At 57.5% G+C, this 14161-nt stretch overlaps 5 protein-coding genes across 5 annotated transcripts; 4 read left to right on the forward strand and 1 right to left on the reverse strand.

The window, feature by feature from the left end:
* Window positions 1–1827: 1827 nt before the first annotated feature.
* Window positions 1828–2430, reverse strand: SLS55_007447 (uncharacterized protein; the record flags this gene model as incomplete). Its single annotated transcript, XM_066778866.1, has 1 exon — window positions 1828–2430. The coding sequence occupies one exon, from the start codon at window positions 2428–2430 to the stop codon at window positions 1828–1830; it is 603 nt and encodes a 200-aa protein (XP_066631303.1).
* Window positions 2431–5400: 2970 nt separating this feature from the next.
* Window positions 5401–6608, forward strand: TAL1 (Transaldolase; the record flags this gene model as incomplete). Its single annotated transcript, XM_066778867.1, has 4 exons — window positions 5401–5439; window positions 5564–5878; window positions 5932–6315; window positions 6369–6608. 4 exons carry the CDS (start codon window positions 5401–5403, stop codon window positions 6606–6608), a joined length of 978 nt encoding a protein of 325 aa, XP_066631304.1.
* A 445-nt stretch (window positions 6609–7053) lies between these two features.
* On the forward strand, window positions 7054–7969 carry SOD1 (Superoxide dismutase [Cu-Zn]; the record flags this gene model as incomplete). The annotated part of the gene is made up of 4 exons (XM_066778868.1): window positions 7054–7066; window positions 7394–7573; window positions 7640–7888; window positions 7947–7969. The coding sequence occupies 4 exons, from the start codon at window positions 7054–7056 to the stop codon at window positions 7967–7969; spliced, it is 465 nt and encodes a 154-aa protein (XP_066631305.1).
* A 637-nt stretch (window positions 7970–8606) lies between these two features.
* On the forward strand, window positions 8607–11438 carry SLS55_007450 (uncharacterized protein; the record flags this gene model as incomplete). The annotated part of the gene is made up of 3 exons (XM_066778869.1): window positions 8607–8747; window positions 8882–9245; window positions 9301–11438. 3 exons carry the CDS (start codon window positions 8607–8609, stop codon window positions 11436–11438), a joined length of 2643 nt encoding a protein of 880 aa, XP_066631306.1.
* Window positions 11439–12322: 884 nt separating this feature from the next.
* On the forward strand, window positions 12323–14119 carry rio1 (Serine/threonine-protein kinase rio1; the record flags this gene model as incomplete). The annotated part of the gene is made up of 1 exon (XM_066778870.1): window positions 12323–14119. One exon carries the CDS (start codon window positions 12323–12325, stop codon window positions 14117–14119), a length of 1797 nt encoding a protein of 598 aa, XP_066631307.1.
* Between the last annotated feature and the right edge of the window lie 42 nt (window positions 14120–14161).

Consider the following 14161-nt stretch of genomic DNA (forward strand, 5'->3'; position numbering starts at 1 on the left):
CCCACATATTAAATTTGCGCGCTATCCACCGGAACCTTGGGGTAACGCGGGGGCCGATGGACGAAGGAAGCCGGAATGGGCTGAACACGAGAAGACGCTGCCTGTATTAGGAAGGTACCTCCGCATTCCGGTGGAGTCCCTGTCAATCCCCAGATATTGTTCCTTGGAGGTACTTTAGCGAGAGTCGATAAACTCTATTCGAACAGATACTGGCCGTCGAATCATTCGGACAGGTTTGGATTTCTGGCAAGCTCCGTCAAAAGCTTCAACTGAGTAATGTTGATTTCGCACCTATGCGCACAAAGGTCAGCTCATAATGGTTCCGGCGCCTGTATAAATGTTGAAACAACCACGCCCCTCTCAAAACCATCTAGATGGTCGGCTTTGAAGTCACGCATTGTACACGGTCGCAGTGGTATCACTCCAAAAATGCCTGTTAGGGCAATACTGGATCCGGAAAAGCTTTGGCCATTGGCATGATAAAAGTAAAAAGAAACTCGAGTGTTGGCATCCCGCCGTCCACTCCGATGCTGTGATGTTGATAGTGAAGAAAAATAAGAAAGAAAAAAAACCCCCCCCCCAAAAAAAATAACTCCAGAAAGGCCGTCGGTCCGGCGAAGAGATTGCCCTGGCTTCTACCATATCAGTGAGCTAATCTTCAAAGGCTGTATGCTTGGAAGACTCACGGAGAAGAGAGCCCAGGGTCCAATCGGCGCCCGCGCCCACGCCGCCATTGTGCATCCCCATCATGTCCTTGTACCGGAACGGGTGACAGTTGCTATCCGACAGGCTGTCCTCGATGGTGGCGCGCACATGAGCGAAGATCCGAGGTTGATGCAGTTCCAGGCGGCAACAACTCACTAGGGCAAGCCCGCCACCAGCTCGCGCTCGAATTCCTGGTCTGTGATCGCAGTTATCAAGTTCCTCAAAAAGGGAAAGACGTAAAGTCCACCTACCGCGCTTGCGAGCCTCGTCGCGCTCGTTGCGCGCCCACCACTTCTTCTCGATCCACTCACAGGCCACCCTGTCCGTCCACCGCAGCTCGTGCGACTCGTAGCCGTTGGCCTTGTGGGCGATGAAGTTGGCCCACTCGTTCCCCTCCACGCCCTCGTGGCCGGGCACCCAGTTGATCTCGACCGTGAGGCCGTATTGCTCCGCCAGCTTCTCGATCTCCACGTAGATCTCCGCTACGGGCCACTCGGCCCACTCCCAATAGCGGACACGCGATCCTCCCGGCTGCTGGGCGATCTTCTCAACGGCGTCCAGGCAGTCCGTGTAGACGACGATGGTGTGAACGCCCGCGCGGGTGCGCGGGTCGTTCTCAAAGATGTGGCGGACAATGTTGTGGAGGCAGTATCCGACTCCGAAGAGCTCTGCCTCCCGCGCAGATGTCTCGCGCTTTTCGTTCTTCACGAACATGTCGGCCCAGTCTACCACCCCGTCGTCATGGACCACCTTCCACGCGAACGACGTCACCGCGGGCGAGCCACGCCTCTCCTTCAGGTTGCGGACAGAGCCATCGATCCAGATTGCGAGGCGACCCTGCCTCTCGTATTCCTTCAAGGCGTAGTCCTTGGCAGGGGCCCTCTCCTTCATGTTGAAGCGGAGGGCGGATGGGAGAGGCATGAAGAAAGACATGGTGGAGATGCTGCTGGTTTGAGGAGGATGTTGCTGAAAATGGGGATATGTATGGGAGTTTGGTGGAGAGCGCTGTTCGGAGTTGGAGTTGCGAAGGTCGGTCGAGATGTTCGAGTCGGAGGTGCGCGGAGGATCAAAACAACAGGGAAAAAAAGATCAATATTTATAGTGCGTCACCCACGCGCCTGCCTACGACGGCTGCTTACTTTTTCCGAACCCCAGCCCCTTCCGTTCCTGGTAGCCCTCCCTGAAGCAGAGACCCGGATGGAACGCGTTCAAGCTCAGCACGGCCGCGCCCACTACTGCGCCCTCCAGACCGATAAAGTACTTCTGCGTCTCAATCAGGTGACCCGTCCAACCCTCACTCAACTCCGCCACGCGGTACACGCTTCTGGTGAAGATGCACAACGTCGCGAAGGCCAGCGCCACCAGAAATCCCTTGAACGGCCAGCTGTTCCGCAGCTGTTCGTGCCTCTCGTCCAGCGCTTCCTTGCCCATCCTGCGCACGCGTGTGAACGTCCGGAAGCTGAAGTCGGTGGCGAGGATAATGAAGACGAAGAGCGTGGCCACCTGGAAGGCTAGACCGGCAATCATGATGTTGTTTCCGGTAGTAGGGTCCTTGTTGGCGTGAGACTGTGCCGATGCGAGTCCGCCGCCGGCCGCTTGCAGGAGCAGGGAAATAACGTCGCATGGGATGAAGATGCGCGGGTACGAGAGCGGCTTGATGCGTGAGTTCTCTGCGCCGAAGGTCATGACGATGCGCGACAGGCAGAAGTAGATGCCAGCGGCCATGAAGGCGGGCGCGATGGTTAGACACACAATCTGCATCAGGAAGCCGTCCTGCGAAGCGAACGGTCAGCATCCACACATGTCTCCAAGCTTGGATCTGAATACCTCTTTGAATGGGTTATAGTAACTCATCACTCTTCCCGCATACCCCAAGACTTCAAGAATGTTTCCAGACACCATGGCAATCGTGAAACCCAGGAAACGTTTACTCAGAATTCCTTGGCACAGAAACAGCACCAAAGAGAGAGAGAAAATTCCAAGGAAAATGCCGTTCGCGACCAGAGACGGTCGATATGCCCAGTAGGACAGGCTCAGTGGGCAAGTGTCCAGCGTACAGCTATCACGGTAGTCTTTCCATTCTTGGTAGGTGGAGTTGCCGCGGGTAACGTTCGCCTCGGCCCGCGAAAACAGCTGCGCGGAGAGATCGAAGCCTGCCGACATGGCGAGGCTAAGGGAAGACTGTGGGAAACACGCGGGGACAGATTTGTGGAGACGGGCTTCTACAGTAGAGGTCTGAACAAAGAGATGCGGTGGCCGGAAAAGACGTCACCGGGGAGGTAAAACGCCGACTGAAGCGAGCAACGAGGCGGAACAAAGAGAAGACAATAGGGGACGGCCTTGAATATATCTCATGAGCAGTTGAGACACGCACAGCCACCGTTCCTTCAACTCCCGTGTCCCGGTCGAGCAGATAGGTAAGCAAGGCTCCAATCGGGGCCCTCGCTCTCGGGTTCGGGGCGCGGAAGGCAGCGTTGGTGGAGGAGATGGCATTCGCTTCTGGCGAATCCGCGACCGCAGGATCCAGAAAAGTCGCAAAGCTTGCCTGAAAGGGTTACGTGGACGCCTTCGGTTAGAGCTTGGTGCAGTGCTTCGGTCTCTGCCAACGGTCACTGGCTGCTTGTTTTGTTCGGGATTACGACTTCCGGAGATAGTCATTGCCACACGCCCGGTCTCCGGCCTTCTTTCGCCCGCACGGCTTGACGGGATGATGTCGAAGCCCGAAAACTCTGTCCATCCGGCCCGGACCTTGGACGACGATCCCGCTGTTGATCGTCGACGGACTCTGTTCTCTGAGACGCGCTTGCGGGATCCCGATTGGGCCTAAACCCCATCCGCTGTACCACACTAGAAGCGGCGGAACCCATTGCTGCCGGCGATGTTCAAGTAAGATATACATCTTGACAGATTTCTTTGCAAAGAAATCGGTCATGACTTGTAGTGCAAGCGTCATACTTTGTCATAATAATGATCGGGCCTTGGTGAACGCAAAGACCGGATCTCAGGGACCTCGCGCCAGAGAAGGTCATTCAGGGCGGCGTTTTAATTGGTTGCAGGCGCAGCCGAATCAATAAGGAACGTGTTATTTATACCTTTCATGTGGGTTCAAGGGTCCTGTTTGCGGCGTTTGCCTGTTGTAGCACGGAAAGACATGCGATTGGTCGGCTGACTACACTTATTGAGCCTCCATCAGCCTTTGGTCCAAACGCCATATAGGCGTTTAGTTGCAGCGGTTCCTGCATCATCTTGCCAGATCGTAATCTTTATCACAACCATGGTTGCGATCATTCTCGGTGTAGAAGGGGTGGCAAATGTTGCTTGCGGCGTACCACGTTCCAATGGCCTGGGGCGCATGCCTCTGCTAAACCCATTGTATAGTTGTCCTTTTTGTCGAGGTCCCTTACGCCTAGCTGTGGGGATATCTCAAATAACATGTCGATAGACCAAGAGAAACGTCGGATTTTTTAAAGGACGTGATTGAACACTGGCTTTCAACGGGTGCTTATCGGTGTCTCCTTGAACAGAGTAGCGGAAGTTGCTGAAAACCACGATTTACTATAAGCGTACAAAGTAATCGTGGCATAGCGACATGATAACAATTTGAAGTGCTGCGGAAATCCCGAATATTCGTGGCCCTCGAGACGCCCACGTTTAACATCGAGGCCTTCAATTCGCAGAAATTCCCCTCTGATACGGCGAATCTGAGATAGGCCAGCAGGAGATGGACGGGACACGCAGTTCTCGGTTTCAGGAGCCGCCAGAGACCCGCTTGTCGCATTTTGCCGGTTCTATGTTCAAATAGCCGTGGGTGACACTGGAGCTCCGTGGAAAAAAGCACTCAGCAAACGTATCGGCCTTGATTGGTCACAATATCTTCAAGAAGTACTCCGGTGGGCCGGCCACCGGGCAGTCTGCGTGGGATGAATCAACGGATCGACAATTTTTGAGGCAGCGAGATGCAGGAAAGTTGTAATCTTGAAAGAAACATGGCGTGCTTCCTATGCAGAGGCGGCGGGACTGGTCCGATCCTCGCGGAAGTGCGAGGTGTGATGCCAATGCGACGACAGAATCTGCATGGGCGGCCTCGCCGCTTATGAAGAGCGGATGGGCCGGGTTGATCATGGAGCAAGACGTCACAAAGAGATGGCCGCTTGGGCCAGTGAGCGATGACGGATGCGCAGCCTCTGCGGGCGGTGACCCATTCAGAAAGACCGGGCAAGCTAAGCGTCCAGGCCGCATCGAATGACCAATAACCGCGGAAGCGCCGGCAGATTCCCTTATTGGCGCTCGCACTCTTTATCCGCGCCGCCGCTTGGCAGACGCGGCGGCGGCTGCTTCTTGGGGCCGCAAGGTGGAAGTTATCGCGAAAGGGCTTCTAGCCGGCCGCGGACATGGCTGCGAAGGAGAAGCGCCCACGGTCGCTGGAAGCGGCGGCGGAGAACTATCGGCGCAGGATGCAGTGCAGGGCCGCCCGCTGCCAGCGAAACCGCGGCGGCGATTGACGTGCGTGCGACCATCCACTTCCCTGCAACGGTGCGCCGTTCGCTCCTTGCGCCACCCTGTGACATCGACGGCCGCTCACAAAACCCCACCAGCCCGCCCTATTAATCCTCTCTCCCTCAACACTCAATCGTCATCTCTGCACCCCTCTTCTGATACCCTTTGCACCTCTACACATCACCCAAATCCACCACAATGCCTAGCTCTCTCGAACAATTGAAGGCCTCCGGCACCGTGAGTCCACCCCGCCACCCTCTACCCCGCGGTCGCCGGCGTGCCCACCGCGCCTCCCGCAACCCAACATTTTCCCGCGCAGACTTTGCATTGAGCTCTACTGACGCTTTGCGATCCTTTACAGACCGTCGTCTGCGACTCTGGTGACTTTGCCACCATCTCCAAGTACAACCCTCAGGATGCCACCACCAACCCCTCCCTGATCCTCGCCGCTTCCAAGAAGCCCGAGTACGCCGCTCTGATCGACGCCGCCGTCGCCTACGGCAAGGGCAAGGGTGGCAGCATCGACGACCAGGTCGATGCTACTCTCGACAACCTCCTTGTCCAGTTCGGCAAGGAGATCCTCAAGCTCATCCCCGGCAAGGTGTCCACTGAGGTCGACGCCCGCTTCTCCTTCGACACCGAGGCCTCCGTCACCAAGGCGCTGCGCATCATCGACGTACGTGCAACTACGAGAAATCGCGTGTTGTTTGCAAGCTAACATCCTTCTAGCTGTACAAGGAGCAGGGCATCGGCAAGGACCGCATCCTGATCAAGATCGCCTCTACGTGGGAGGGCATCAAGGCCGCCGAGATCCTTCAGAGCAAGCACGGCATCAACACCAACCTGACTCTCATGTTCTCGATCGTCCAGGCTATCGCCGCCGCCGAGGCCGGTGCCTACCTCATCTCCCCCTTCGTTGGCCGCATTCTTGACTGGTACAAGGCTGCCACCAAGAAGGAGTACTCCGCCACTGAGGACCCCGGTGTCAAGAGTGTCGAGCAGATCTTCAACTACTACAAGAAGTACGGCTACAACACTATTGTCATGGGCGCATCTTTCCGCAACATTGGCGAGATCACCGAGCTCGCTGGCTGCGACTACCTCACCATCTCCGTAAGTGCACTGTGAAATCAAAGACAGGAGAAATTTGTGCTAACGAACCGTAGCCCAACCTCCTTGAGGACCTCTACAACTCTCAGGAGGCCGTCCCCAAGAAGCTCGATGCTTCGAACGCCAGCAGCCTCGACATCGAGAGGAAGAGCTACATCAAGGACGAGGCTCTCTTCCGCTTCGACTTCAACGAGGAGCAGATGGCCGTTGAGAAGCTGCGCGAGGGTATCTCCAAGTTTGCCGCTGACGCTGTTACCCTGAAGGACATCCTCAAGGAGAAGATCCAGAAGGCTTAAATTGATCCGATATCGGGCGGAAGGCACCAAAATGCAAATTACGATAATGGAAGCTGGGATGGACGATCATTGCAAATGAGTTCTGGGCGTTGATGATAAACCCTTAGCTAGCAGATGATTTTCGCTTGCAAACAAAATAGATGACTTTTGACGCGATGACTGAGCAGTGTTGAAGCTTATGCAAGAATGCGAGTCTAGCCAAGCAGCGCTCGGTGAAGCCCAAGGCGGGACTGGGACTGTGGACCCCTGCGGGGATGGCCGCTTCTGATTGGTCGGAAGCTGTCGGAGTTAGTGATTTGTTGATGACGAAAGCGAGGAGGGAGTTCGAAGCCCCGCACATGAAGAGAGGTCGCGGCGGGTCGCTCACTTTCTCTCCTCTTCATCCATCAGCAGAAGCTCTAATTCTTCACATCAACCCCCCAAAACAAACATTAAAACCGCCAAAATGGTCAAGGCCGGTAAGTGCGGTAACTTTCCTTTGCTCAGCCGTACCATACGCCAGCTCTTGCCGGAAGTGGGGCAGCTGCAGCGGCGCCGTGAGACGGTTTGAGCATGTTCTTTGACCGAACGGTCCTCTCGTCGCCCATCAGGGAGTCCAATTGGCTGGTTCGAGTACCTCGAGCGACACCTTGATGGTCTCGAGGGCCTAAAACGATGAATACCGTACGGCTAGGGGCTTCCTGGGATGGGATTGACAGATTGGCACCCGTCGGTCGCACCGTTCCGCCCATCAAGGTGTCCGGGGCAACAGCAGCAGTAGTGGCTGACGATTCAAACAAAAACAGTCGCTGTTATCCGTGGTGACTCCAACGTCAAGGGCACTGTCACCTTCGAGCAGGAGTCCGAGTCCGCCCCCACCACCGTGTCGTGGAACCTCAGCGGCCACGACTCCAACGCCGAGCGTGGCATGCACATCCACGCCTACGGTGACAACACCAACGGCTGCACCTCCGCCGGCCCTCACTGTAAGGAGCCGTGATACAGCGCTGATGCGCGAGCGGGAAGGTGCAGACGCTGACGGGATCGTGCAGTCAACCCCCACAGCAAGGGCCACGGTGCTCCCACCGACGAGGACCGCCACGTTGGTGACCTTGGCAACATCAAGACCGATGGCCAGGGCAACGCTGTCGGCTCCACTACCGACAAACTCATCAAGCTGATCGGTGCTGAGAGCGTCATTGGCCGCACCGTCGTCTGCCACGCCGGCACCGACGACCTCGGCAAGGGTGGCAACGAGGAGTCCAAGAAGACCGGCAACGCTGGCGCCCGCCCTGCCTGCGGTATGTTCCCGGTGTTACCGTGTTCAAGAAGCGTACAGCTAACGTTGGTACCACGCAGGTGTCATTGGTATCTCTGCTTAAACGTTCGATACCGCGTAATTTTGATGAGACGCATGCAGCTGCAGCTCTTCGGATACCCCGAATGTCGCAGTAGTAGATAGGCAGTAAAATTTGAGACGATGACGCCCCAACTACCGTGCAAGAGAATGGTGACAGTGACGTTGATGCATCTTGGGAGGGTCGAAAGCGACGTTCGCAAAATTGACGTGAAATAGATTGCAGTGCATAAACGATACTACACAGTACCTTTGCGCTCTTGCCGTATGGGGTGCGGGCTGCCTCGGCCAGCAGTGACGTGCGGCGGAGGTTCGCGTGCGGGAGCCGTCGGTCCTCGCGTGCGAGGGACCCTCGTCAGTGACGCCGAAAAGGCCAGATTCAACCCCACAGCTCCTCCATTCGCCGCAACGACTCGCTCCGCAAACACCACCTTCCTCCCAGCAACTTTACCTCCACTGCACCTCCAACAGTTGTACTTTCCAACCCGCTCCTTTAGCTCTCGACCGCGCCAATTGGCATTCCTGCTCCGGCTTTCTCCCCTCCGTCTTAAGGTTTCAGCTCGAGTGAGTGTCACGCAACTTTGTTCCGGGAGCTATAGCTTGTGTGAAGTGGCAAAGCTGACACCAATTGCGCCTGCAGCTGCATCGCCCCGTCCTTCATCATGGCTCTCTACCAGGCTATGGTCAAGTCTGTTCTCTCCGGTGACACCGTCGTCCTGCACAACGTGAACAACCCGAAGCAGGAGCGCGTCCTGAGTCTCGCTTTCGTCTCCGCCCCCAGGATAAGGAGGGAGGGCGATGAGGTAGGTAACACCCTTTCCGAAGCCGCCTTGTGCCTCTGTACCGCAGGCTCAACCCGAGTTGCGCATGCACTACCTACGCCAATTGTCAACGTTTCCATCCATAAGAACCATGCTTACGCTTTTTTCTGCAACAGCCCTTCGCCTTTGAATCTCGCGAATTCCTGCGCCGCATCCTGGTTGGCAAGGTCGTGCAATTCAAGGTTCTGTACACCATCCCGACCACGAAGCGCGACTATGGCATCATCAGCCTACCCGGTGGCCTGATGCTCCCCGACGCCGCAATTGCTGAGGGCTGGGTCAAGCTCCGCGACGACGCCGACCGCAAGAACGATGCCGATTCGTCGCAAGCGATAGTACAAAAGCTTGAGGTCCTCGAAGCGCGCGCCAAGGCCGACTCGAAGGGAGTCTGGTCCGATACTCCGAACCGCCTCGAGACTTCGTACGACTTGCCTGATGCCAAGAGCTTCGTTGAGCAGAATAAGGGCAAGGATATCGACTGTAAGGGACCTCCAAAATGAAGTGCTTCAGAACTGATCCGCTAACTTGGGAACAGCCATTGTGGAGAAGGTCCTCAGTGGCGACCGTCTCATTGCGCGCCTACTCCTATCACCGACCAAGCACGTGCAAACCATGACGCTCATCGCTGGCATCCGCGCACCATCGACGAAGCGTGTAAACCCTTCAGACGGCAAGGAACAACCCGCCGAACCTTTTGGCGACGAAGCGCAACAGTTCATCGAAAGTCGCCTGCTGCAACGTACTATCAAGTTCACTCCTCTCGGCGTGAGCCCGCAAAACCAGATTGTCGGCTCCGTGAAGCACCCTCAGCGTGGAAACGTTGCGCCCTTCTTGCTCGAGGCTGGTCTCGCACGGTGCATGGACCAACATACTACACTCTTGGGCGCTGAAATGGGAAAGCTGAGGCAGGCTGAGAGAGCCGCCAAGGAGAACAGGGCAGGTGTTTTCCAGGGCCACGTTGCTCCCAAGCAGAGCACCGCGGGAGCAGTCGAGGTTGTAGTCAGCAGGATCCAGAGTGCGGACACTCTCTTCCTGCGCAACAAGGCAGGTGCTGAGAAGCGCGTCAATCTGAGCAGCGTCAGACAGCCCAAGCCTTCGGACCCCAAGCAAGCGCCCTGGCAAGCGGAGGCTAAGGAGTTCCTTCGCAAGCGTCTCATCGCCAAGCACGTCAAGGTCAGGACTGACGGCAAGCGACCTCCCTCGGACGGCTATGAAGAGCGTGAGATGGCTACCGTCACCTTCAACGACAAGAACGTCGCCTTGCTCCTGGTCGAGAATGGTTACGCCTCTGTGATCAGGCACCGCGCAGACGACTCGGACCGCAGCCCCATCTACGACGATCTGCTCCTTGCTGAGCAAGAAGCCCAGCAAGAGGGCCGTGGTATGTGGGCTGCAAAGCCCCCGGCCACCAAGGCATACGTGGACTACTCGGAGAGCTTGGAGAAGGCGAAGAGGCAGCTTACTCTGCTCTCTAGGCAGAGGAAGGTTCCCGCCATCGTTGACTTCGTCAAGTCCGGCTCGCGCTTCACTGTGCTTGTCCCCCGTGAAAACGCCAAGCTTACTTTGGTCCTTTCCGGCATCCGCGCACCTAGGTCGGCTAGGAACCCGAACGAGAAGAGCGAACCTTTCGGTCAGGAGGCGCACGACTTCGCTAACAAGCGTTGCCAGCAGCGTGACGTTGAAATCGACGTCGAGGACTGCGACAAGGTCGGAGGTTTCATTGGTACGCTCTACGTCAACCGCGAGAGCTTCGCCAAGGTCCTGGTTGAAGAGGGTCTTGCGTCCGTCCACGCCTATTCCGCTGAGAAGTCAGGTAATGCTACCGAGCTCTTCGCTGCGGAGAAAAAGGCCAAGGAGGGCCGTAAGGGCATGTGGCACAGCTGGGATCCGTCGCAGGATGAGGAGGACGAGGGAACTCCTTTCGAGGCAGTTTCCAACGGTGCTAACGGCAGTGGCGAGCCGGCGGAGCGCCGCAAGGACTTCCGCGACGTCATGGTCACCCATGTGGATGAGGAAACCTGCCGCCTGAAGCTGCAGGAGGTTGGAGCTGGCACCACGGCTCTCACGGATCTCATGAACGCCTTCCGCAGCTTCCACCTCAACAAGGCCAATGACAGGCCTGTGGAGCAGGTTAAGGCCGGTGACTTCGTATCGGCGAAGTTCACAGAGGATGAGGAGTGGTACCGCGCCAGGGTCCGCCGCAATGACCGTGAAGCCAAGAAGGTTGAGGTTCTTTACATCGACTACGGCAACTCGGAAACCATTCCTTACAGCCGCCTCCGCCCTCTCGACGCCAAGTTCAGCACTCAGAGCCTCAAGCCCCAAGCTGTCGACGCTGTTCTTTCTTTCACGCAATTCCCCACCTCCACCGACTACCTTCGCGACGCTGTTGACTTCATCGGTCAGGAGACCGCTGGGCGCCAGATGGTCGCCAACGTCGACCATGTACAGGACAACACGCTCTACGTCACTTTGTTCGATGTCGCAAGCAACAACTCGACTGAGACTGTGAACGCGGACATCATTTCCGGTGGTTACGCCATGGTCCCGAGGAAGCTCAAGGCTTGGGAGCGCTCGGCCTCCGACATCCTGAAGTCCCTGAAGCAGAAGGAAGAGGAAGCCAAGGCCGACAGGAAGGGCATTTGGGAGTACGGTGACCTTACCGAGGACTAAACAGTTCTCTCGTCTTGTCAGTCGTGAAAAAGTGGAGGTAAAAACAACTTATGTATTAATTCGTGCGTGAGGAAAACGTGTAAGGATGGGAAGTACGACCTACAAAAGAAAACGGGTGGTGATTCTTCTTTTTCTTCTTCTTTTCCTGTCTTGTAGGAATTCATGGGTTATTGACGGCTACTGTTTTTGTGTGCATATACCCCTCATCCGAAAAGTGGTGGTTGGTAGGGACAGGCGGTGGTTGGATGGGGGTGCGCTTCTTTTGCATAGCTGCATGATGGACTCATGGGGATGCGATTGAAAGGCAGGTGTGCAGCCTGCATCTGACAGTAATATGGAATTGAAAAGTTGTCTTTTTTCTAAATCTTTTCCTGATTACGTGACTGATTAGTCACAAGGTGAACGGTATGAGCCGGTACGACAAGTGCTTGTTCAAAATGAAAGGTCGGGACATTGCCAGGACGTCTGAGGCCGGGATGTGGGTAGGAAATACATCTGGTATGAAGGAGATTCGTATGTCTCTTTTCTTACAGCAAGTCGATGACTGGGCTTATAACACGACAGGAGAGCCCCACGGGGCATGGCAATTGGTAAATATATTTGTTGACTTTCGATTGTCCATGACACTCTTCGTCTTGACCGACAGCCATTGCCAGAGTCCGCAGGCATAGGTGATCACCGCCTTCCGCAATGGGCTAGCGCGGGGCACGGCCAGTATGACGCCGAACCCATGAATTTTTTGAGAATCAACACCCGCATGTCGCGTTGCCACACCTCGAAGAATCCCCGCCGATCCTCCAAAGTTTTTAAAAATCTAGGGGCAGCAGATCCTAGGAATTGTCCGCCGAAACACATTTTCTCCGCATCGAGCCAATTTCGCCATCATGGCATCGCAGGAGATTTCTCCAGCGGCCGCACACGAGCCCACGCACGAGTACGCCCCCCACCAAGGCTATGAACCCGAGGCCGACGGCGGTGTGTCCCTCTCCACCGCACCCCAGCCAGAGGAGGTGCAACAGCCCGCGGACGGCGAAAATGAATTCTCGGACGGCGACGACTACGACGACATCTTCGAGGATGCCTCGGATGAGGAAGCGGACGACGAATTCGCCGCCGACGCGCTCGGTTCGGCGAACCCCAACGACTTCACGAAATCCTACAATCGGCAGCGCAAGCTGAACGACCCGGCGGTGCCGGCGGCGTACAAGCCCAAGACGAACCCGCAAGGCGCGGCGCCCAAGCCGTCGGCCAACACCAAGACAGCCATCGACGACCAGATCCGGTCGCTGTCGGTGCACGCGAGCAAGATCCGACTCGACGACTCGCGCTATGGCGGCGGCGGCGGCAGCGGCAACGGCAAGGGCAGCGGCAGGAACGACGACGGCGGCAAGGACAGGGCGGACCGGGCGACGTCGGAGCAGGTGCTGGACCCGCGCACGCGCATGCTGCTGCTGCAGATGATCAACCGCGGCATCGTCAGCGAAATCCACGGCTGCGTGTCGACGGGCAAGGAGGCCAACGTGTACCACGCGCTCTCGCTGCCCGAGGACGAGGACGCGCCGCCCGTCCACCGCGCCATCAAGGTGTACAAGACCAGCATCCTGGTGTTCAAGGACCGCGACAAGTACGTGACGGGCGAGTTCCGCTTCCGCGGCGGCTACAGCAAGAGCAACAACCGGGCCATGGTCAAGGTGTGGGCGGAGAAGGAGATGCGCAACCTCAAGCGCCTGCACGCGGCGGGCATCCCGTGCCCGCAGCCGCTGCACCTGCGGCTGCACGTGCTGGTCATGGGCTTCGTGGGCGACCGCAAGGGCTGGCCGGCGCCGCGGCTGCGCGACGTGCCCGCCGACCTGGGCCTGAGCGACGCCGACGAGATCGAGCGCCGGTGGCGCGACCTGTACCTGGAGCTGCTGTCGTACATGCGGCTGATGTATCAGGTGTGCCGGCTGGTGCACGCGGACCTGAGCGAGTACAACCTGCTCTACCACGACGGCCGGCTGTGCGTCATCGACGTCTCGCAGTCGGTCGAGCACGACCACCCGCGTGCGCTCGAGTTCCTGCGCATGGACATCAAGAACGTCGCCGACTTCTTCCGCGGCGGCCAGCGCGGCGTCGACACCCTCCCCGACCGCGCCGTCTTCGCCTTCATCACCAACCCCGCCGGCAGCACCGACATGGCCGGCGTGCGCGACACGCTCGAGGAGCTGTACCGCGTGCGGGCCGAGCAGGGCGAGGTCGCCGAGGGCGAGGACGGCGGCATCCGCGACGACGAGGTCGACAACGAGGTCTTCCGCAAGCAGTACATCCCCCAGACCCTCGAGCAGGTCTACGACGTCGAGCGCGACGCCGAGCTCGTCGGCGCCGGCAAGGGCGACTCGCTCGTCTACCAGAACCTACTTGCCGGCGCGACGAAGGAGGGCGGCGCCGCCGGGGGCCAGGATGGCGAGGACGAGGAGGACGAGGAGGACGAGGACAGCTCGGGAGAAGAGGGGGAGAGCGGCGAAGAGAAGGAGTGGCGCGACAAGGGCCCGCCGCGCGGCAAGCGCTTCGAGGACAAGGAGGACAAGAAGGCGCACAAGCTGGCGGTCAAGGAGGAGAAGCGCGAGAAGCGGAAGACTAAGATGCCCAAGCACGTCAAGAAGAGCTTGGTCAAGAGCACTGGAAAGGGCCACAAGAAATGAGCGAGAGATGATACGTCGATCTTTCTCGTTTCTTCCATTTCC

The sequence above is a fragment of the Diplodia seriata genome (genome assembly GCF_021436955.1).
Source record: "Diplodia seriata strain FDS-637 chromosome Unknown scaffold_7, whole genome shotgun sequence".
Classification (NCBI taxonomy): Eukaryota; Fungi; Ascomycota; class Dothideomycetes; order Botryosphaeriales; family Botryosphaeriaceae; genus Diplodia; species Diplodia seriata.